The sequence below is a fragment of the Zonotrichia albicollis genome, chromosome 3, assembly GCF_047830755.1.
Source record: "Zonotrichia albicollis isolate bZonAlb1 chromosome 3, bZonAlb1.hap1, whole genome shotgun sequence".
In the NCBI taxonomy this organism is placed as follows: Eukaryota; Metazoa; Chordata; class Aves; order Passeriformes; family Passerellidae; genus Zonotrichia; species Zonotrichia albicollis.
Window position 1 is genome coordinate 47,054,376 of NC_133821.1, and position 22,321 is coordinate 47,076,696.

Consider the following 22,321-nt stretch of genomic DNA (forward strand, 5'->3'; position numbering starts at 1 on the left):
CAGCACAGGCTTCTGAGTGTGCACCTGGTAAGAAGCACTTTTCATCCTGTATGAATTATCAAATGTGCTTTAAAAATACTTGGAAAATAGTGTTTTGAGTCTCCTGTATGTTGATTTTTTTACCACTGGAAAGTAACATTAAGCAATAAGCAATGGATAAGGGCAACTTGAAAGAGATTACATGGTAGTTACCTCTGATTATGCTTTCATACACTTCACTAATTGATAGATCTTATTTTAGTGCTTGTTTTGGTTTTTTATTCTTGTACTTTTTTTCATGGAAGCAAATAACTGTTTTTACAATAATATGGAAACTGTACTGAGATAAAGGTAATGGGGAATCTTTCCACTTCTGCTTTCATGTGAACATTGCTTCTCCCTGTCATATCAATTGTCATTTTAACATCATCTTCACAAAATTAATGTGATTATCTTGAAAGCTTTTAAGTTTGAAAGGCTTCCTCAGAAACTCATATGGTTGTTAACTAACGCAAACTAAGTTTTACTTCTTGTTAAAGAGAGTGTGCATAGATGCAGAATGGACTCTGGGATGGGAATTTTCTCTGTACACTGAATCATTGTCTTCTTTTTTCCTGACAGCAACAGCTGGGATGAGCATGTCTTTGAACTAGTTCTGCCAAAAGCCTGTATGGTTGGACATGTGGACTTCAAATTTGTTTTGAATTCAAACATCACAAACATTCCCCAGATTCAAGTGACTTTACTGAAAAATAAAGCTCCAGGCTTAGGGAAAGTCAATGGTAAGAAAAAAACTAGGATATCTTTCAGAACATTATTTCTTTTCTCAGACTCAGTATTCTCTGTGATGTATATCATTAAAATTGCTTGTAATTGTCTAAGTATTTCACTTTTACTGATTTATTCTATTTCCTGGTATCCTGGGGTCCTTTCAGTTATCATGCTTAAATGTAAATTGGAGTGACAAACTGGGTAAACAGGTTCAAAATTTTGGCATTTAGGCAAAATAAAAGTTACGTAGCTCAAAAAGACTGAACTCAATTATAATTCTGTACTGCATAAATCCTGCAGTCATTGAAAATAAGTTGTCAATTGTCAATCATCCTAGAGACTGACTGATTAAACAAATGGTGCTCTTTTAAGGTCTCGATGTAGTAAAAAAAAATAATAAATTATTCCAAGACACAGAAGGAGATTATTTGCCAGTGAGAAAATAGCAAGGCTTTTCTTGATGCAAGTAAAAAAATCCCGTGGCTTCCTTGGGAATGCTCTCATCATTTGGCTCATTGACTAAGCTGTGTGAAAGCTGCAGTAGGATTTCATGATTTCACCTTTTATTCTTGCAGCTTTGACAGAGTAGACCAAAGTTAGGAACGCTCTTGCCTTGGGAAGACTCGTAACTGGCCTGTGCATCTTACTAGCTCTCAGGGAACCTGTGAGGGGGTAGCATAAATTGAAAAGTCAATTCTTTGATGTGGAAGTGCCTCCACTGGGATTTCCCTGTGGTGAGAGCATTTGTTTCATGTCCTGCTGCCTTGTCTGCTGGGCGTGGAAGGTATTACATGCTGCAAATCCTTTTATGGAGACATCAATTGCTTATAATTTTCTGGCCCCCTCTTTTTCAAAAGCTTTTGGGAACTGGCTATTTCAGAGAAATCTTGCTGTCAGATATTATTGAATTGCTTGCTGGATATAAATTGTATTGAGAAGAACAGCAGGCATGATCATAAAAACCCTTTTTCCCTCCTTTTCCTATTTTTTTCAATTACTAAGACCATCCCACTTGAACACAAGAGTAACAGTAAATTTCAAAAAGGAGTATAGGCATTTCAAAGATCATTAACAGGCTTTCATAAAACCTCACTGTGTAGCGTCCTCCAGTGTTTATTAATAAAAAATGTATGCTGGAGATGCTCTCTTAAATACTGTAAACTGCTTGTAACCCAAGAACAAAATATTCTAGCTTAGTAATATTGTTTGAGAGGCTCCTATTCTTTTAGGGTTCGAGGTACTTTAGATTTAACAGAAGTGCTAGCTGTGAGTGCTGGATGGCAGTCAACAGGTGCTCTTTCAGTTTCTTCATTTTTGTTAATCCTTGCTGTAAAACCTGAATTTTAACATGGAGTAAAAATTTGTTCTATCAAAGAAAAAACTAGAACAGATGTCCATGTTTCTCTCCTGAGTGGAACCTTTGTTTTCAGCATGATTTCAGTCCATTTGTAGATCTGGATGTCAGACTTAATCTGAAAATCTTCACCTATGGAACAAAACAATAGAAGAAAAGCTAAACTCTTTTCCTTAATGCTTCAATTTTAAACACTTCTCAACAAACAGTTCCATGAGTTAGGAATTCTTTGGAGACATTTGATTTAGCTGTGAAATAAATTGCCAGAGCTCTCTGTGAATGCTTTTCAGCAGAGCATACTGATCAGAAGACATGACAGAGCTCTTCCAGAAAATGACATTTCACTTCCTTGCATGTAATATACTGGAATTTGCCTTTTCCTCCTTGTAACATAAAAAAGCATCAAATAGGGGGTCAGGAAGTCTGGAAATGCCTGGAGAGTGTGGGAGCACCTGCAAGGCAGACTTGGCAAAGTCTTTTTTCTTTTTAATTCATAGGAGTGGAGATCCACAGCTAACCAACATCTTCTCCAAGTGTAACTGCAATGCAGTTGTTTCCTTCCCTTTTTCAATTTCTTGTGTTTTGGAAAAGAGCTTTAGTGACATTTGCCTTTTTTCTTTGCACTATTGAATAAAATAATAGGGCACTAATGATTTCATTATAAGGGAAGACAAAGTTAGGTAATTTATATCTGTGATAGATCTTAACCAAGGGAGAAGTAATATTCAACAATGTTTGGCTCTTACAAATGTATAAAAACCTCAGACTGAAATTCGATTAACTCCCCCTCCAACTTCTGCCCTTCCAGATGGGGAGAGAAAGGAACTAAAATTTTAAGGTAATGAAACGTAGGGAAGATGTGCATGGCAGAATTTATTCAGTCATTTTTTTGTACGACAGGAGCCCTGGAAATAGTTAAATATGTAGTGTGTAGTAATGGGAAGGCCAGAGGCATAATTCTTCTGGTTGGGAATTAGTGGTTTTGGTCTGGCAGTTAATTCACTGTATATGCTTCTTGTTAATTTGCTTGCATGTCCTCTTCATTTATAATTCATGTGATCCATTTAATTGGAGAAAGGGCTGTGTTTAAGTATTACCAAAATTATGTTTGATGTTCAGCAGGAGCAATCCAGTTATTTTATGTTTAAATTATCAAACCTTCAGTACTGCAATCTAATTGCTTCGGAGTAATCTGCAGTTGATTATTAGGGAAAAGAATTTGGGCAGTGTTAAAACAAAACAGGTTCTTTACAGGTCATTCAGAAATACTATTTTTTAACTATTTGCTGCAACTTCAATCCATATGAAAACGTGTGTTTGTGTACTTGTGGATTTGTATTAAAAATGTTGCTGTGGTCAGAAAGTTGATAATTCTGCTATGTAAACTACCACTTCTGTTTTTCCTGAGCCTTGAGCAGTGTTTAAAATCATGCTAATATTTTTATTTCCAGAAGCAGCAGTAGATAGACAGATCGCATTTCCCTTGTCCCCAGCTCATAATATAGAAGTGGAGAGAAATGGAAAACCAGGACTGGCAGAATTCAGTGAAGAAATGCAGTATATGGATGTAGAGGAACCACAATGTAAGTTTTATTGATCTTGTTATACTTCACTTAAAATAGGACCTTGCTTTTTTTCTTGTTTAAATGATGCATTTGAATTCCTCTGCAAAAGTTTCTCAAACATTAAGATAGACTAATTTCTCAGCTGTCATCAAAAGTTATTTTTCTCTCTTCTCTGTTTGCTGTATTGGTTGAAAGTTTAACACAAATGCACCAGAAATGTCCTAAACTACTGCAGAGGTTTGGTGCTTATAAGCAGTTTAATGTTTATTTGAGTTTAGAAATCAAGTAGATTGATATGGCACCTTTCTAATTTAAATTGCTAGCCTGTTTCACCAGTATTTTACTTTGTTTCTTTGGCTAGTTTTAGTATAATTTTTCTTTGCATACCTGGCTTTTGTAGACATTGCTGCAGTAAACCAATAAGGAACAGAACGTAAAGAATTCATAGCTAGGTCACATCACACTGTGCCTGCTTCTATAACTTTGTTGTTAACTAGCACTCTTCCACAAAATATCTTAGACTGTGAAAGCATTGAGTGGGTCTGGGTGAGGAGAGCTGCAGACTAAAATTTAATAGTTGGAGTGACTCAGTTCTAGAGCAATGGTTCTTTTTTTGGGTCCTTTCAACAGTCTTACTTTGCACCTGCTTTTCTCTTGTGGAATCAGCCTTGTCTAGAACATGGCTGTCAAGGTCCTTTCCAACCCAATCCATTCTATGATCCTATGACTCCAAGGAAGGAGGGGTTAGAAAGGATGAAAGGAAGGATCAAGGGGTGATAAAAGTGCTGAAAGGATGTGTTTGATGGTGAGAAAGGAGCAACAGATGAGTGAAGATGATTTCAGTAATTTGTATATCCTATAGAAGAAACAATGCCATCCTTGTTTTAAATTTATTATTTGTTTTGTTTTTAAACAGTATTGTCCTACTTCAGTAATGACCCAGTAAGGATTGTGACTCTGTATATATTGGTTCTTTATTTAATCAGTTGTATATTTTTGTGGCTTTTATAAGCCAGTCAAGGTAGATATTAATCCCTATAATGCAACTGAAAATGGTTTTTACACTGTCATTGACCTTAACTGATTTTACTGGAAAATGTCTAAAAGTGAACTTCAAGTCTTTTTTTTTGTGTATTTAGTGATCAGAGTTTGACATGGTGCATTTTTATGATCAGATTTTATGACTTAATTATGGCTAATTCAGATCCATATGACTTATGTTTTTCTAAGGTCTTAGATTGTGTCCGTTTCTGGAGGAACACAAGGAAGATATACTTTGTGGTCCAGTATGGCTGGCTACTGGACTTGATCTATCAGGACATGCTGGAATGTTGACGCTAACAAGTCCAAAGCTTGTTAAAGGTAAAGCAATTTATTATGCTGTTTGCATGAAGCCTGTGTGGCTGAAGTGCATCTCGTACTTCTGTAGTCAGACATAGGTTTGTTATCTGTTTTTGCATTGACAAATTCTGCTGTGTAACACCATAGTGAGTTGCTGTTTCAAATGGATGGTAAACTACTGTAATTAACATGGTTTATTTCTGTTCTGTTTACAGCTTGCAATCTGTTTAAACTGTGCAAATTCTCCCTCCTCCTTTTTTTTTCTCTATTTTTAGGCATGGCTGGTGGCAAGTACCGTTCATTTTTAATTCATGTCAAAGCAGTGAATGACAGAGGAACAGAAGAAATCTGCAATGGTGGCATTAGACCAGTGGTTAGAATACCTCCTCTAAAACCTCAAACAAACAAGGGCCATTCACTTGCTTCATTGTTGGCAAAAGTTGCAGCAGGCAAGGTAATGAATATCCAAGGAAGATACATTTGGTAGTTGTAGACTTGGTATGATTCATGTCATCTGAAAATGAAGCAGCTGTTAGCAGAATTAAGATCCATTAAAATCTACTTTCTAAAGAGGTGACACTGTGTTGACACCTTCAAGAATTAGAGTTCAACATTTCTAAGTTGTTTCTTTGTGCAGATTGAATTGCAAAGGTCTGTTCTGCCACTTTCACATTCTGAACACTTGTTTTTGAAACTTCTGTTCCCTTGAGTATTTTCAGTCGTTGATAGGTCTTATCCTTCTGTGAAGATGTGTGTGTGCATATGTATTGTTCTATATTAGAGCAGTTAGTGAATAAAACCAGTTTATTTTGGTATCATGCTCAAACTGAGAGATTTTAGCAAACTGCTTGCATTTCACTGAACAAGGTATAAAAATGGATCAGAACCAATGTGATTTATGAGTGTTATTTTTCCCAAAAATATTAGGAAAAGCCATCTAGCAAAATTGAAGCCACTACTTCTTCAAGAAAATCAGATAATCTGCGAGGCTGTGACTTACTTCAAGAAGTCTCTGTGACAATTCGAAGATTTAAAAAAACTTCAATTTCAAAGGAAAGGTTAGTAGGTGTTTTTTAATTCTGAAAAAAATATTAGCTTTAATATGCTTCTCATCAAAAGCTTAGTTCTTGAATTAGCTCAGGTCAAGATGCTGTTTAAAGTTGTTACTTCATAAGCTTACTTTGTATGGAAAATGCTGTAAATTGCAAGTAAGAGGGCACTATGCTGTGAAAGTTGTGGTAGAATAATACCATGCATGAAATTTTATGTTGAGTGAAGTTTTTTGCCTGACTTCAAAAGGCAAATGTAAATAAGTTTACTTGGTAAAATGAATTTTTTTTAAAGGAAGCATCTTCCCTTTCTATTTCAATATTGCCTTGTTTTGTACAGCAGAATTTATATTAATCATCAAAAAGTTTAGAATCAAATTTAGCTAACAAAGAAGTGGTTGAAGTCTTTGGTTTGAAGTGTTTGGTACTGCAGACCTAGATACAGGAAATACAGTATTTGAAGTGTATTGCCAGCTGCCACCCTGCAGTGGTGGCATTTCACTGTAATGGGCTTAAAGAGGTTGATGAGGCTGCAAAGAGGTATGAGCCAACAGTTGATAAGGGTTTTGTAGATGGTGAAAGTTTGTTTAGGTTTAGAAGTTGCTAGGCAAATTACTGGGGGGAAAAACTTAGAGAGGTTTGCTGGATCTCTTGTAATGTAGGAAGTTCTGTGAGCAGAAAGTAGGATGATTGGGAATGTGTGCACAGAAAGTACTGCATATGCTTGTGTGCTGCTTTTACTTTCGCCTAGGATTCTCTTTTTTTGCTACTGCTAAGACAGGATACAAAGCTGGAGAGTGGCCATATTGGTTAATTGTGGTTTTCTTTCCTTCCCCTTCCCCAGAGTTCAGCGGTGTGCCATGTTACAGTTTTCAGAGTTCCATGAGAAGCTGCTCACCACTCTTTGCAAGAAGACAGAGGACGGTCTGACCACAGAACATGCTCAGAGTCTTGTACTCGACACACTTTGTTGGCTGGCTGGAGTGTATTCAAATGGCCCTGGCAGGTAAGGGAAGAATTCTGTTCAAATTATCATGGCTGTTTCTCAGTATCAGTTTAGTTTAAAAAAATTAGGTTTATGTTATTTTCTAAAGTATGCAACTTGTTTTCACAGCTCAAAGGAAGGAAATGACAGTTTGCTTTCTAAAACACGTAAATGTGTCTCTGATATTATACGTGTTTGCTTCTTTGAAGCTGGGCGGAGCATAGCTCACAAATGTGCACGATTTCTTGCACTATGCATCAGGTCAGTGCTAATTATTTGCATCTATTTGTTTTTGTTTATTCCTGTTTTACATGTATTTTGGGGATTTGCATGCATTCTGAACTGAACATTTTGGTTTTTTTTGCTGTTTGATGTTGAATTCGTAAGGCAACAAGACCTGCTAGATGCTCTTTTGAGGAAATATGTGTTTAGGATGTGAGTGCAAAGAACACCAGACTTTCAGCTTCATCTCCTGGAGGAGATTTCATCCCTCATTCTTACTTCCTTAAATGTTAAAGTGTTGTGTTTTTTTGTAGCAATGGCAGGTGTGACCCAAGTCAGCAAGGGTTTGGATCAGTTCTTCTGAAAGCTTTACTGGACAATATGCCTCTTCTGCCTGCTGCTGCCACAGGGGGTACGTATGCAGCGTTCTTGTCGTAAACATACGCCGTGCATTTGTTGTTTGTCGAGTTGTGTTGGGCTCTCTTGTGAAATCAGAATGAGGTAATTGTTCAGTTAGTACTAAATGCTCCTTGGAGTGGTCTGGTCATGAAGTAGACTTTTCAGGTGGTGGAATTTTAAGCAAATAAGCTTGTTTAAACCAGAGCGTAAAGCCTGACATTTTGGAAGAACTTAAGTAAGTTTTCTAAAAATTCTGAAAGGTGTTTAGCAGCAACAGATTCTGTTGACATAAGTGACAGTCAGGGTGGTCTGTTATTTGTTAAAATTAGGAGATAACCAGGAAACTTGGCTGTCCAAATGGAGCCCTAGTAGCAAGCCACTTTTCATTCTTCTGCACTACAAGGAAATTTTAACTAAATTAAATTTCTTTCTTGCCTATACTGCAGTGTAAAGGTCTCTTAACAACTTGTTGAATCATCGTGAGTGCCAGATGGACTGGGAAGGTGACTTCACCCTTGTATTTTGGGTGGCAAGGCCTGCCTTTTCACACTAGGATATTGTTGAATTGTTTCTAGCTTGGCATCACCAATGAGTCTTAAAGAAAAATGAGTTTGTATTCCAAAAAGCTTGTTGTACTACCACCCAGGTCAAAACACAACACAGTACTACAGAGGGTGTGGAATGCACAGGGTGGGAAGGAGAGGGAGGAAACTGAGATTTGTGTTTCTGTATAGAACCTCAGTGCTATGCTCCCAGAAATAATTTCTATGGAAGCAGTGCCTCTAGCGAATACTAATTAAGGAGGTAGCAACCAGAACCAGAGGATGAAAGGAGGAAAAGAGTTGGCTCTGGAGTATGGCTTGGCTCTGATGAGATTGGAACCCCTAGCCAAGCACCTTAATATATCAAGAGTATTTTGATTGTTGTCAGCAGGAGGAGTGAAGGAAGTGCAAAGCTGTCTCTTGGGAACCATTTTTTCCTTCAGTTATGTGTTAGTTGATAAGAGAATTGGAAGTACTTGTAGAAACTTATGATTGCAGAATGATTCTTAATTGAAGCCTCTCAAGAAAGGGGAAGGGGTAGAGTATGTCCCAGTCTGTATTCAGACCATTAGATCATTATCACTTCTGTTGATTATCTTTCAAAGTATGCTTTCTCAGTGCAAAATTTATATCATCTTTCACGTGAAATGATTTTATTTTAATGCAGGATCTGTGTACTGGTATTTTGTGTTACTGAACTATGTAAAAGATGAAGATTTGGCAGGATGCAGCACAGCTTGTGCATCATTGCTGACTGCGGTGTCCCGGCAGCTGCAGGATCGCCTGACACCAATGGAGGCGTTACTTCAAACAAGGTACTAACAAGTGTGCTTGTTATCAACTTTATCAAAACAAGCCTAAGAACCATCCAACGCCATCCTTTGGTGATGTGGAAAAGGTTGTGTGTTATCCTTTGCTGTATTTGAGCAAGAATTAATTTGCTAAGGTTCAGGAAAACAGTTTTAACTTGTGCGAAATTAAAGTTGAATTTAATTGCTGTGTCACATTTTAAATTAGCAAATATGTATGTGGTGTTTGAAGTCTGTGCAATCCTTAAGTTAGTATTTATGACTTTTAGTGTAAGGACTAACACAGCATGTCAAATTTTGACTCTTGGAAGGAATTAAGTATACTGAATAGTTTCAGTTTGGCACAGTGCTTCACAAAGCTATACTCTTTCAGTAGGTTGACAGTACATTTAACATATTTATTCCAAAGGCCACATTCTGGGTGTAGAGACCTGGAGTAATTTACTGGGAATGCAGGTTCTTCTTGTAAATTACATATCAGTGTAATTGAGGACTGTGATGTTGTTTCCATACTGAACTGATTGGCCATTTAACTTTGGATTTGCATGATACGAAAAGGAAATTTCTGATGGTTCAGTTGTGTAGCAGTTTCCAAAGCTGCATTTTGGTGAAGGAAAAATGCTGCTGTTTGATATCTCTTTTAGTTGTGGTTTGGGTATAAGAGTTTTCTTCCAAGTCAAACAAGATCAAGGTAGAAAAAGTTTGGTGGAGGTTAGTTCAGAATTTTCAGGGTAAAATTGAAAATGTAATAGAAAATGTAGTAAGGGAAGGTGTAGAGGAGGAAGAGTATCTTTCAATTTTTGCATTTGTTTTTAAAGAACTATAATTCCAAAATACTTCATAAAAACTTAGTCTTGGGTGTTACACTTGGATCCTTATCCTGCTGTCTACTGCATTCCTCTACTTAGTTGTTAATTTATTTCACCATCTGTAGTCCTTACAGTTGATTAGACTTATCCCAGCAATATAAATGGTATCTAGAACAATTCAGAATTTTGGAAAAATAAGTGAGTTGAACCAAATGAAGGAGAAAAAAGTGAAAATTACACTTGACATGAGAATGGCACCTTTCTGTAGGAATCAAGTTGTTCCTTCGTATAAATTTCTTCCAAGTACTTTCTTTAAACAGTGTATCTTAAATAGAAGGTTTTCCTCCTTTCCAGTTGCCCACTTTTGAATTTGGTACATGACATTTCAGATCACCTTCTGGTGAGCACATGCTGTCTGCATGGCAAGGGTAGGTTTCTGAAGTGAGCCTGTTCTTGGTGTCCTTCAAGCTTAGATTTTCTGGATGTTTCTAGATGATGTTTCACTGAGTTTCTTCTTGAAACTTAATTTGCTTTCTTTTTTAACTCCATAACCCCATAAGTAGTTTTAAGAGTACCAGCAAATCCCTTATTTGGTTACAACAGCTCTCTAGCAAGGACTATTTCTTGATTTAGTTTATTAAGTCAGGCAAAATTTGTGGGTCTTTCTTTCACATGTCCACGCATCGAGACAATACTGTCATTTTTGGGTTTCTGTGTTTGTTTTTTTTTAAAGAGAAATTAGTAGGCAGCCATAGCTTTCCCCTTTTTCCCTTCCCTCAAATTGTGTTGCATCTTTTTTGTGTACTTTTGTGTTGCAGAATTTATTGTATTGTGTTTTTTCCTTGGTCCCAGGTGCAATAGGTTAACATCTGGTAATCTGCTAAATGCAGATGTCTAATTAAGGGATCTACACATTCATGGGAGAATAATACTCATTTTACTATCATGTGCTGCAATAAATAAAGTAAAACTTGAAAGGATAAGGCCAGTAGGGTGTGTTACATGATTTGCAGTTCATAAAACAAAAAAGGGATTTTAGATAGGATTTTTGACTTTCTTATAAAAAACCAGTACCAGGTTGGTTTTGTCTCTAGCAAATCTAAAACAATTTCTCCAGCCTATTCTTGAAAGTATGAGATTCATGTAGTCACGGAATTAAAGTATTCTAAATATTGTAAGGTGTTACATGGTTTAATTATTATCATTCGCACTTGAACTGTCTCTGGCTCTCATCTAATCTGAAAACTCTCCTGCTGCTCCATTTAGTGCTTGTAGGGGGATAGAATGTAAGAAAATATAGATAGTGTAGAAAGTAGTGTTACCCCTAAGGAGTTGCATTTGGGCCAGTTATCAAAGATTAGGAGCAGGCCTGACTTTACCAGGCCACAGTTGTAACCAATGAGAAGAGAACTATAAAAGAGTGGGGTGGCTGGGTGAGGCAGGAACTGGAGTCAGTTGGTTACTTTGTGAAGAAGAGTCAGTGCTCTGAGGAGCTGCCCACGAGAAACACCAAGGAAGGTATGGAACTTCTGTCATGAGGAGACAACAGTATGGAGCTCCTGCAATAAGGTGACAACAAGTGCTTGTGTCCTCCCCACACTGGCACTGGAGAGCACATTCTTTCATTCTAAACAAATTCGGGATGTCTGGAGTGTATTTGTATCTTCACTGTATTCTCCAGATCTTAAAGAATTTCCTTTGGCTTCTTTGGTCCTTGTCTTCCTTGTATTGTGATACACAAAATTTTACACATTATTCTAGTTGAGGTCTCTGATGAATGAAATAGAAGAGGTATGTCACAGAGTTCATGTTCATTACTGCATGGATGAATAAAGTGATTGAATTTTTACATTACGTTCATCATTTAGTCTTTGTTTTTTTGTTGATGTACCTTCTAAATCCTTTTGTGAAAAGGATTGCTAATGAAGCTCAAAACCGTGAACCTGATCATTCCTGCTGAAGAACAGGGAAAAGGCACTATGCTTGTTGAAATAAATCTGGGCTGGACAGCATAAATTTAAACCCTCTGTTTATACCCTCTGTATGTTCAAATTCTGATTCTACTCTACAATACTCTTGCAGAATTTTGACATTTTATCACCTGCTTATTTAATAGATCAAACTGTTTAAAATATGTAAGTAATCAGCGCTAGTGTTGAGCTCACCTGATTTATTTAAGTGTTTAAATCAGAATGTTTAAATTCTGATGTCTAAAGCAGGATGTGAAGGTACCACACTGAATTTTGTCTGAGCATTTTTGTGTGTTTTAGCAGCCACTTTACAGGAGTGTGTTGTCTTGGCTGGTGTGCAAAAAAAGGTCAGGCAGCAAACACATCAGTCTCGTCAGATGTGTAGGATGCACTGGTCCTGTCTAATGCATGCTTGTAAAGAGCAACCAAGTCTATCCTGTGTTGTTCTGAGTATAAAGTTATTTTAAATTTGCTACCTTCTAAGTAATTTGGTTGGGAAATGTAATGTTAAATGGGCTTGATCTGTAATTTTCAGATGATCTGCCCTTTTGTAAGATCATTCATCATTTTCTGATAATTGCAGTCATAGCATTGTGTGGCCAAAAGCACTGACCCCAGCTAATGGGGAAACATTTTGACAACCAGATAAGTCTAGAATCTGTTTTTACCTTGTTGCTGGTGTTGTATTCATGAAGACGTTTACACTTCTATGATTACTTGATCAAAAAAGACATTTAAACATTCCAGCCTTGTCAGCATGTTGGGGGCTTTTACTTCAGCTGATAAAGAAAAGAGGAACTGCTTGGAGGCAGAGGGAAAAGGGGGTGGAAGAACTTACTGCCTTTGCTAGTGTGTTTGTGGAAATATTTCAGATTTCCTCTGTCTCTTGCCAAAGTGCAGAGTGTTATGTTTCTCACTTTTGCATCTACACAGATGCATTTCTTTCTACTCTGGCTTAGTAATTTGGCCGCATTTCCATTTTTTTCCTCTTTTCAGTTGCTGGTAATAGGTATTTGCAAAGACTGAAAAAAAAGCCAAAACAAAAAACCCCACTTTTAAACAAAAGCAAAACCATAAACAAACAACCCCATTGATTTTCATACTACTTTGGAGTTTCCTTTTCCTTGGCTTATAAAACCATAATTGATTTGGGACCACTTCGAGTGATGGTGCTGTTTTTTGCCCTCCAATACTGCCAGAGTAAATGCTGTGAGTTTTCTTCTGTTGAGGTACTTATCACAAGTGTTGATTGGTATGCCTGGCAGCATTTCCTTTTTTAATTCTTACTTCAGCTGGAAGAACAAGTTGAGGTGGAATTTCTTCTCCTGTTTTGAAACAGTACTGTGTTTTTATTGACTTCAGACTGTCTCATTTACTATGTGCAGGTGTGTGTCTTGCTCATTGTCTAAGGCTTGTAGTTCTGTTTCCATGTCTAGTGTGATTGTGTGTCATGTTTTCAGGGTAATATTACACCTTCAGAACTCTTTAGGAATGAAGAGTTTCTTACTTAGCATTATAAGCTGTTTGAAAATGCCATCAAATAAATAATTTTACTAAACTATTAGCAAGTGATCATTTCTAAGATGTGTCAAATGAATGAACAGGATAGTTTGGAGTATAATGAATCTGGATGGTAAAATACTTGATCTTTTACTGTAAATAATTTTATATGAGTTCTTAATGTGTAAATGGTGCTGTTTGTCTTATTTGCAGATATGGATTATACAGTTCACCTTTTGATCCAGTTCTGTTTGATTTGGAAATATGTGGCTCTTCTTGTAAAAATGTATACAACAGCAGTATTGGAGTGCAGTCAGATGAAATTGATTTGTCTGATGTTCTATCAGGTATGTATGTTTAGTTTAGCAGTGATTGATTGGTAGAACTAGTAAATCTGTATTACAGTGATTTTTTTTCCTGAAGATGTGATTTTATATTTTCCAACCAAGCTGTAGTGCAAGGTATTCTCTAGCTCATGGTATCTTTTACATTTCCTGTGGCCTTAGGACAAGAAGAAGAAGACTCTTTCTGGAATCTGTTATTTTCCTATCCTGTGGAATATCTCAGGGTAGAGATTAGACAGAAAGCCTGCCCTCATTCCCTGGGTCAGTCATCTAGGAATCACCTGTCACCTCTTTCAAGTAACTTCCTTGAGCTGTGATATTATTCATTTAGGCTAGCAACACTCACATGAGCAGAGAAACTTAAATGGATTTTTCTGAAGTTGGAAAGCTGCCATATGGAATTTTTCTACTTAAATATAAAGGTTTACTGAGGTGTTTTTTTTCTGTTTTAGAGGAGTTAAAATACCTGTGAAGCATATTTGTGTCTATTCTCTCAGGTTAATTCATAAGTGAACCTTTAGACCCTGCAATGTCCTAAGGAACTAGATAATTTTTACCTGTCAGGAAATTCTTTTCATAGCAAGTGTGTTCATCAGTCTTAGTGACTCCTTTCCCTCTCTTGTATGCTATTGTCTTTCTCCTTCCTGTCCCTTCCTCCATACAACTTTGTGAATTTATTTGGGTATTGATAGTTATTATTAATAGTCTGGGTTTTACACTAAATTTGTCTATGATCTTAGTTGGTCTGACAGTTTCTTCTTCTTCTTCCTTTATTGAAATATTGATGTTTTAGGTAACATCAATATTTTTTGCAAGCTAATTTGCTTTCAGTGTAGAAAGAATAGAGCATCCATATATGATTTTTTTCTGGAATTTAGAAGGTTATGCTACTCTTCTCTCACAGTTGACAATTTGACTTATTAATATGCTCTCTTCAGATTTGAGAGCAAATCCCCATTTATATTGAGGATATGATAATGTTAAGATGTTTCTTCTACAACATGAACTAATAAAATATGTGCATTATATTTAGTTGTCCCTTTTGACGCTTCATGAATTGAAATGTCACTATGAAGAAAACGTTGGCTGACTGTGCGGATACATGTTTCTTTTTCAGGAAATGGGAAAATAAGTAGCTGTGCAGCTGCTGAAGGTAGTTTTACTTCTCTTACTGGACTTCTGGAAGTTGAACCTCTGCACTTTACCTGTGTTTCAACAAGTGATGGAACTAGAATAGAAAGGGACGATGCAAGTACGTTTACTGGTATATACAATTTTTCATTTTTTCTACTTAGCATAGTTTGTTCCATAGTACATTTTTAATTTAACATAATGGCACTGTTTGACCAACTGACTGCTTGTAGTTTTCAAATATTGAAGTGTTTTGTCTGTGATTGTTTTTTTCTTAAATAATTTCTGTATGTGAAGAAAGCCATATGTTGGGTCTCTGAACAGATATGTGGAGTTAAACTTCTTGGATCTTAGCAAACAAAGTGGATTTTAACAATATTAACTTGAATCCATTTGTTTCAATTGGAGAGTATAATGTACAAGCTTGCATCTTTACCTTACAAGCTTTTGTGGTGGAAGAATTCCAGAGGAATAGGTGGCTTTTCTGTAATCCAAGTGTTACATATATGACCAAGTGCACAGTCTGTAAACCATATACTTTGTAACTCAAGATGATGTTACCTTGTAGCAAGAACTGGATTAAAAAGATGGGGGTTTTGCATCACTCTGAACAATTTATAAGGAATTAAAGGTGTGTTTTGTAATTTCTACATAGGTGTTTTATTTTGTTTGTTTGTTTCATGCCAGTGAGTACCTTTGGGGTTACCCCAGCAGTTGGTGGCCTCTCTTCTGGAACAGTTGGGGAAGCCTCGACAGCACTGAGTTCAGCAGCCCAGGTAGCTTTGCAGTCTCTCTCTCATGCAATGGCCTCAGCCGAGCAACAGCTCCAGGTGCTGCAAGAGAAACAGCAGCAGCTTTTGAAGCTTCAGCAACAGGTTGGAGGCCATTTGGCTCTTTTTAGTGCTGTATCTAAACTTCGGAAGCTGAGAAAGTAGTTGCAGAACTAGATGGTTTGGTTTTCCTCCATAGCGTATTTGAGGAAGGAACTGCTCAGCACTCTGGTTTGCTCTTCTTTAACAAAGTGCTGGTGGTGTCTCCCATGCTGCTTTGGTCTTTCAGACTTAGTTTTTGTGTATTTTAAGGGTGGGTTGGGAGTTTGTAATGAAATCTAAGTCTTCATAAGTAGGTATATCCGTTCTAAATTGAAAAAGCATACTGAAATGAAAAGCATGGTTGCTGACACAGGGAAGTGCCAGTCATAAAGCCATTGTTAGCTGGCCAGTGCTTGGCTGTGTTGGTGGATCTACTTTGATGTTCACTGGAGGGTTTTTGCTTTTTTTTTGATTAGTCCATATAATTGCTCATGTTCCTCAGCTTGTGAATCAGATTAAATAGTTTAATAGTTTAATTTTTCAGCTTATAGGTAAGCTTTTTTCTGCTTACCTGTAATGAAGATAGCTTAGGTTTATTAAATCCAGTTGTATAATCAAATTTGAACTTGTGGCTCAATACTACTCCCATGTTCACAAGTAGTATTATCTTCTACATACATTACTTTCATCTTCTCCACAGAAAGCTAAGCTGGAAGCAAAACTGCATCAGACGACAGCAGCAGCGGCAGCAGCAGCATCAGCAGTTGGTCCTGTTCACAACTCTGTGCCTTCCAATACAGTAGCAGCTCCAGGGTTCTTCATTCATCCTTCAGATGTCATTCCACCCACACCAAAAACAACTCCTCTCTTCATGACTCCACCTTTGACTCCACCTAATGAAGCAGTTTCTGCTGTTATTAATGCAGAGCTTGCTCAGCTTTTTCCTGGTTCAGTCATTGACCCCCCTACAGTTAACCTTGCAGCACATAACAAAAATACCAGCAAGTCCAGAACGGTAATTATTTTCTTTTTCTTCAAGCAACAAGATGCTGTAAGCATTGCCAGGGTCTTAATTTGTAATTGAGTGCTAGTAAATATATATATATTTTTGGGTGAGATCTGAAAGTATATTGCTAAATTTATACCATGAGAAAAGAACTTCTGAAAGCAAGATAGTATTGTTACAGTACCTCATCTGCTTTCTCTTTATTGGAGCTAGCTGAACTGTGTAAGGAGTTAATAATCCTTTGAACTTAGTAGTTGATATATTTTGATGGTTCATGCTTAAATCTAAGTTTAGTGAAGTGTTGTCAAAATTGTGAATTTCTAACAGCTCACAATAAATGCATATTTAATCACTCAATTTTGCTGATGTTTTTCCATTCCTCAGAATCCACTTGGATCTGGCCTTGCTCTTGCAATATCTCATGCTTCACATTTTCTTCAACCTCCACCTCATCAGTCAATTATCATAGAGCGAATGCACTCAGGTAAAGCCACAATTCGTAATAGTACTTTTGACACATGTTCTAGTAAGAAGTGGAATATTTTCTGGGGCTTTAAATAAGTTGCTTAGCTACAGTCTCTCTTAGCTTTCCAGAGTAAAGATATTTCTTGGTTTGTGTTCTGTGACACCTGTGAGTTTAAGACCTAGCACTTGATGGTAGTTGAAAAATGCTGGAGTCTTGGGGAATATGTTGGGTCTCAACAGACAGCCTGTTCAAAAATAATGCATAAAAAGCAAAACAGCTTCATTTACGTTTGTGCCAAAATTTTCTTCTCAAAGTGTTCAAGCTGTAGTGGGAGTTTCTGGGATTGTGCAGGTATTTGTAGCTTCAAGTATGCAAATATAGATTTTAAACAATGCATAAACCTTTATATGCCTTTTAAACAATACATAAACTGTATTGTTTGAGAAGTAACATATCTCGCTGGTTAGCACACACTGGTCTTTCAGGCAATCCTGTGTTTTTCTTACCTAGGAGCAAGAAGATTTGTGACCCTGGATTTTGGAAGACCTATATTACTGACAGATGTATTGATTCCCACTTGTGGAGATTTGGCTTCTTTGTCCATTGACATCTGGACTTTAGGAGAAGAAGTGGATGGAAGGCGACTGGTAGTGGCTACTGACATTAGCACGCACTCACTTATTTTACATGACTTGTTGCCACCCCCAGTTTGCAGGTTTATGAAGGTAAAAGGATCTTTTTTGAAGTTCTTGATGTTTGTTAGTACATGAACTTCCACTTAAGGTATCTTCAGACCAAACTCTTTTGGGCTATACATTTTTAAAGTATTTTTGACTTGGTCTTTATCTTTCCTCTTTTGATACAATTGTGTTACAATATAGTTGCATTTTCTTTCAGATCACTGTTATTGGTCGATATGGCAGCACAAATGCCAGAGCAAAAATCCCATTAGGATTTTATTATGGTCATACCTATATCCTACCCTATGAAAATGAGCTGAAACTAATGCATGATCCCCTCAGAGGAGAAGGCGAATCAGCAAATCAGCCAGAAATTGATCAACATTTGGCAATGATGGTTGCATTGCAAGAAGACATACAGTGCAGGTTAGAAGAAAAAAAGTGTATTTCCTAATTATTTTAATGTAAACCACTGGGATATCATAATGTAGATTTTTTTTTTCTTCCCATTATTCTCTTCAGACCAAAAAATACTCACAGCTCTACAACAGCAGAGTATTTTTATGGGAATAATAAAAACTACGCTGTATTTTTTTTCTGTATCTATTTTAACAGTGCATTCACAATGGACCAGAAGTTGGCTTCTGGCAGGGTGGTTGTCAAATGTATTGCTGTTTGCTAATGTGTATTGAATTGTGTTTTTTGAATATTTCCCTTTAGGTACAATTTGGCCTGTCATCGGTTAGAAATCCTTCTGCAGAGTATTGACCTGCCACCACTCAACAGTGCTAACAATGCCCAGTACTTTTTGAGAAAGCCAGACAAGGCAGTAGAAGAAGACAGCAGAGTATTTTCTGCTTACCAGGACTGCATTCAGCTGCAGCTTCAGCTCAACTTGGCTCACCATGCTGTTCAGAGACTCAAAGTAGCTTTAGGTGCAAGCAGGAAAACACTGAAGGAACAATCTGACCCAAAAGAGTTGATTCAGATGTCATCCACAGAGCAGCTACGCACCATCATTAGATACTTACTGGATACTTTGCTCAGTTTGCTGCATTCGTCCAATGGTCAGTATTTTTTGAGGTTCTGATTTTTTTGTCATGTTAGTAGAAACAATTTCCAAGTATTTTCATTTCTTGACCTGTACTTTTCTACTTTAAGGCCTTTATACTAGGTTTAGATTTAGAATCATAAAAATATAGAATGGTGTTGGAATTTGAAGGGATCTTAAAGATCATCCAGTTCCAACACCCTACCATGGAGAGTGACACCTTTCACTAGAGCAGGCTGCTCCAAGCCACATCTACTGTGAATTTAGTGGCACCAAGCTGGCCTAACCACTTCCTGAAAAGGATAGGAGAAGGTGTCAAGGTCCTTCTCGCTTTTGTGTAGTCCCAGCTGCATATTCCTTTTTCAGATAGTCTTTCTTGGGATGATCCAGTTTGCTGAAGTAACCAAACGCTGCCCAGGCAGAATACTCAGGTGGTTCAGGTGGTTTTCACAGGCAGAATCACCTTGTGAAAGGATCTGTGAGCAATTGAGGCCTGTGCAATGCTGGAGATGGATTGGGCAGTTAGAAGTGGGCCGAGGAAGCAGAAGTTGCCTCAAGAGTGGTGGTGGTAGTGGACTCATAAAACCAGTATTTGTAGTTAGTTCATGATTTTTTGATATCCAGAAAACGTTCCTATTTCCTAAGCTTGCTATTGTATGAATTCTTGGCAAATTGAAATATTTGAGTAGGAGTTGGTGGTGTTTAAAAAAAAAACCAAAAAAAGGAAATGTTAAGTTTCCTTGTTGATAAGTTGTGTGATTTTCTGTGCGTGTGAAGTTTGTTCTAAAACATGATGGAGATTTGGTTTTTGCTTCATGTAGGTTCTGTGGAGTATTTGCACTGACATAGTATTGGTTTGGTTTTGACCAAATAGCCTGGTCTTTGAGTTACCTGCAAATTCCCATCTCCCCATGTGTTCCCACCTCCTTTACTCCTGTGCCAGTTAGTCTAATTGTAGTAGTTTAAAAAACTTACTGCAAACTTCTTCCTATGTTTTCAAGTCATTGTCTCTTTAAACAGAGGTGTTCTCTTTTCTTAAAAGGGCACTCAGTTCCTGTGGTTCTGCAGAGTACTTTTCATGCTCAAGCTTGTGAGGAGTTATTTAAACACCTGTGCATCAGTGGAACCCCCAAGATCCGATTGCACACCGGCCTTCTGCTGGTTCAGCTCTGCGGAGGGGAAAGGTGGTGGGGTCAGTTTCTCTCAAATGTACTGCAGGAATTGTACAATTCAGAGCAACTTCTCATATTTCCACAAGACAGGTGAGGTATAAATCTATATGGATACATTATGTGTGGATCAGTGAAGTAATTTCATTGTTCATAATTTAGCATTGGAGTTGACAAAATGAGACTGAAGGGTACTTATCCATGGTTTTCACTGACTTAAGAAATAGACCCAAAAAAGTACTGCAGATGATAAATGTCCAATTGCAGTTATTTATTGCACCTATTTGGTTCTTACTTCACAAAAAATTTGCTGTTTTTTCTTACTTGGAGATCTTTGCATACCTAGCAGGATTGCTGTCCAGTGTCAAAAATGACCTTCTCTTTTATCAGGCTTAAATGTACCCTCATCATAGAGCTGGTTTCTCCAGTATTTGAAAGTGGGATTGAGACTGGAAGGTACACTGTTAGCATTCACTGCAAAAAACTGCACTGAGATAAGAGTAAGAACGTGTAGAGTTGAGCACTGAATGTTAGATATATTGATTAGTTCAGATTATTAATTGAGGTCTTTAATATTCTACATGTTAGCATTTTATTTAAATCAAACATATTTCCTGCTTAGAGGCTTTCTGCCTTCTTTGAATAGCAACATCTATATTCATACCTTTTTAAAAAAATAATAATTAATTTTTAAAATTAATTAATTCAAGAATATAAGAATTCATAGATTTCATTCTTTCCCTGCTATCAGTAATATGTAATAGGAAATAAAATGGATGAGATGTTGTTTCAGATGTGGAAGACTCTGCTGACCTCTTGAGGGTGAAAGAGAAGATGTTCACCCTAAAATGCTGCACTAACCTTAACAATGATAGGAATGTGAAATCCAGTCTGCTAGCTGGGCCACAGTACTGCTTTCTGTAGCAACCCCTCTGTGTCTCAGATGAAAGCCTAGGACGATAATGTTATATAAGGGGTGTTGCAGGATGTTATGGATTCTGAAAAACAAATAAAATCTTAAATATGTAAATTTTATTTTTAGGGTCTTCATGTTGCTTTCTTGCATTGGCCAAAGATCGCTTAGCAACAGCGGTGTTTTAGAAAGTCTACTTAATCTCCTGGATAACCTGCTGTCACCACTGCAACCACATTTACCTGTGCACAGAAGAACTGAAGGTAGCCTTCTAATTTGGGAGATTATTTTCATATTCATTATAAACTGGAAAATTGAGACTAACTCACAATTTTTGGTGTATTAGAAGAAGAAATTGCTTGTTTACTATATTTCTAAAATACAGTTGTCTTTTAAAATGTGATTAATCTTCTTGTTCTTTAGGTGCTAAAAGAGATTCCTTCCCCCACCCCATTAAAACTGAGCAAAATCTGTTTGATTATTTGTATTTCAGCTAGGAAGCTTGGGCAGAGTGGGGGGAACATTCAAAGTATAGGCAGCTCTAGTGAATGAGTTTGCAATTTAATGGTTTGGAGATAAATGCACCTTTTTGCTCATGAGATCCTTTCTAACTTTCAAGTTTTTGAGGTGAAACAGATACGAAAACAAGTTTAAGTGTATCTGTGTGGTTTCTGCAGACTGCACAGTTTGTTTTTGTGGGGCTTTTTGTAATTACGAGGAATTTATATTTTTTTTGATCCTAAAAATTTACTGAAATTATATCCTTCGAACTTGATTTTCTTTGAGTGTTCTCTTAACTACCCCGACGTTGACGTAAATTTTTATTTTTGAAAACATCACACCCTAGGCTACTTCATTTATTATGTACAGGTAGCAAAGCATTACAGAAGATCAGTTGTTTAAAATCCTTAGCCTTGTGAGGTCTGTAAAGTGCCAGCTGAGACTCTGTCCTTACAGACCTACAGCTGGTGTCAGAAGCTGTCCTATTGCTTCCCACTGATCTGCCATGTGCTTTCTCTATCGGGGCCATATCCTGCTGTAGTCTCTAACTAGTTTGAGGCAAACCCAAGCTTACATCTCCTCTACCTCTGTTTGCACTCTCCCCACAGCTTCCAATTCCTTTCATAGCTCTTGCCTTACTAGTTGTCCTCATGGAGGACTTTAGGAAGCAGAAGTAACTGATACTTCAGAGCTTTATTTGCTGGTCTTCCAGCTTTCTTCCTCCTGGACAGTACAGGTGAGTACTAGGGCAATATTATGTGTGGTGGAAGCATCAGGTATGGCAGAAGAAATTCCTATTTGAGAACTGTCACACATAAATCAGGGTCAAAGGGGTGAATACTTACTGGGGAAAAAGTGAAAAAGCAAAGGAAAATCAGAACGAGAGGTGAGTGTTAGGGGTGGAGAGAAGTTGTAAACTTTGAGACTGGAAGAGGAAAAAAGGAATAAGCAAA

The 22,321-nt window shown here is 37.2% G+C and overlaps 1 protein-coding gene across 5 annotated transcripts in view; it reads left to right on the top strand.

Annotated features, from left to right (window-relative positions):
• BIRC6 (baculoviral IAP repeat containing 6) overlaps nucleotides 1-22,321 on the top strand; it is a 176,032-nt gene that overhangs the window by 43,579 nt on the left and 110,132 nt on the right. For 2 of the 5 annotated variants that reach the window (XM_014266655.3, XM_014266657.3), the window contains exons 13-31: nucleotides 601-761; nucleotides 3,556-3,687; nucleotides 4,900-5,031; nucleotides 5,286-5,464; nucleotides 5,938-6,068; nucleotides 6,904-7,065; nucleotides 7,174-7,305; nucleotides 7,581-7,678; nucleotides 8,875-9,022; nucleotides 13,509-13,642; nucleotides 14,757-14,903; nucleotides 15,458-15,645; nucleotides 16,283-16,597; nucleotides 16,973-17,072; nucleotides 17,565-17,779; nucleotides 17,952-18,160; nucleotides 18,455-18,801; nucleotides 19,828-20,047; nucleotides 20,997-21,130. In XM_014266655.3, the coding sequence (XP_014122130.2) occupies nucleotides 601-761; nucleotides 3,556-3,687; nucleotides 4,900-5,031; nucleotides 5,286-5,464; nucleotides 5,938-6,068; nucleotides 6,904-7,065; nucleotides 7,174-7,305; nucleotides 7,581-7,678; nucleotides 8,875-9,022; nucleotides 13,509-13,642; nucleotides 14,757-14,903; nucleotides 15,458-15,645; nucleotides 16,283-16,597; nucleotides 16,973-17,072; nucleotides 17,565-17,779; nucleotides 17,952-18,160; nucleotides 18,455-18,801; nucleotides 19,828-20,047; nucleotides 20,997-21,130 (3,284 nt within the window). The remainder of the gene's footprint in view (nucleotides 1-600; nucleotides 762-3,555; nucleotides 3,688-4,899; nucleotides 5,032-5,285; nucleotides 5,465-5,937; nucleotides 6,069-6,903; nucleotides 7,066-7,173; nucleotides 7,306-7,580; nucleotides 7,679-8,874; nucleotides 9,023-13,508; nucleotides 13,643-14,756; nucleotides 14,904-15,457; nucleotides 15,646-16,282; nucleotides 16,598-16,972; nucleotides 17,073-17,564; nucleotides 17,780-17,951; nucleotides 18,161-18,454; nucleotides 18,802-19,827; nucleotides 20,048-20,996; nucleotides 21,131-22,321) is intronic. The other 3 variants (XM_074537313.1, XM_014266656.3, XM_074537314.1) reach the window with 3 other exon arrangements.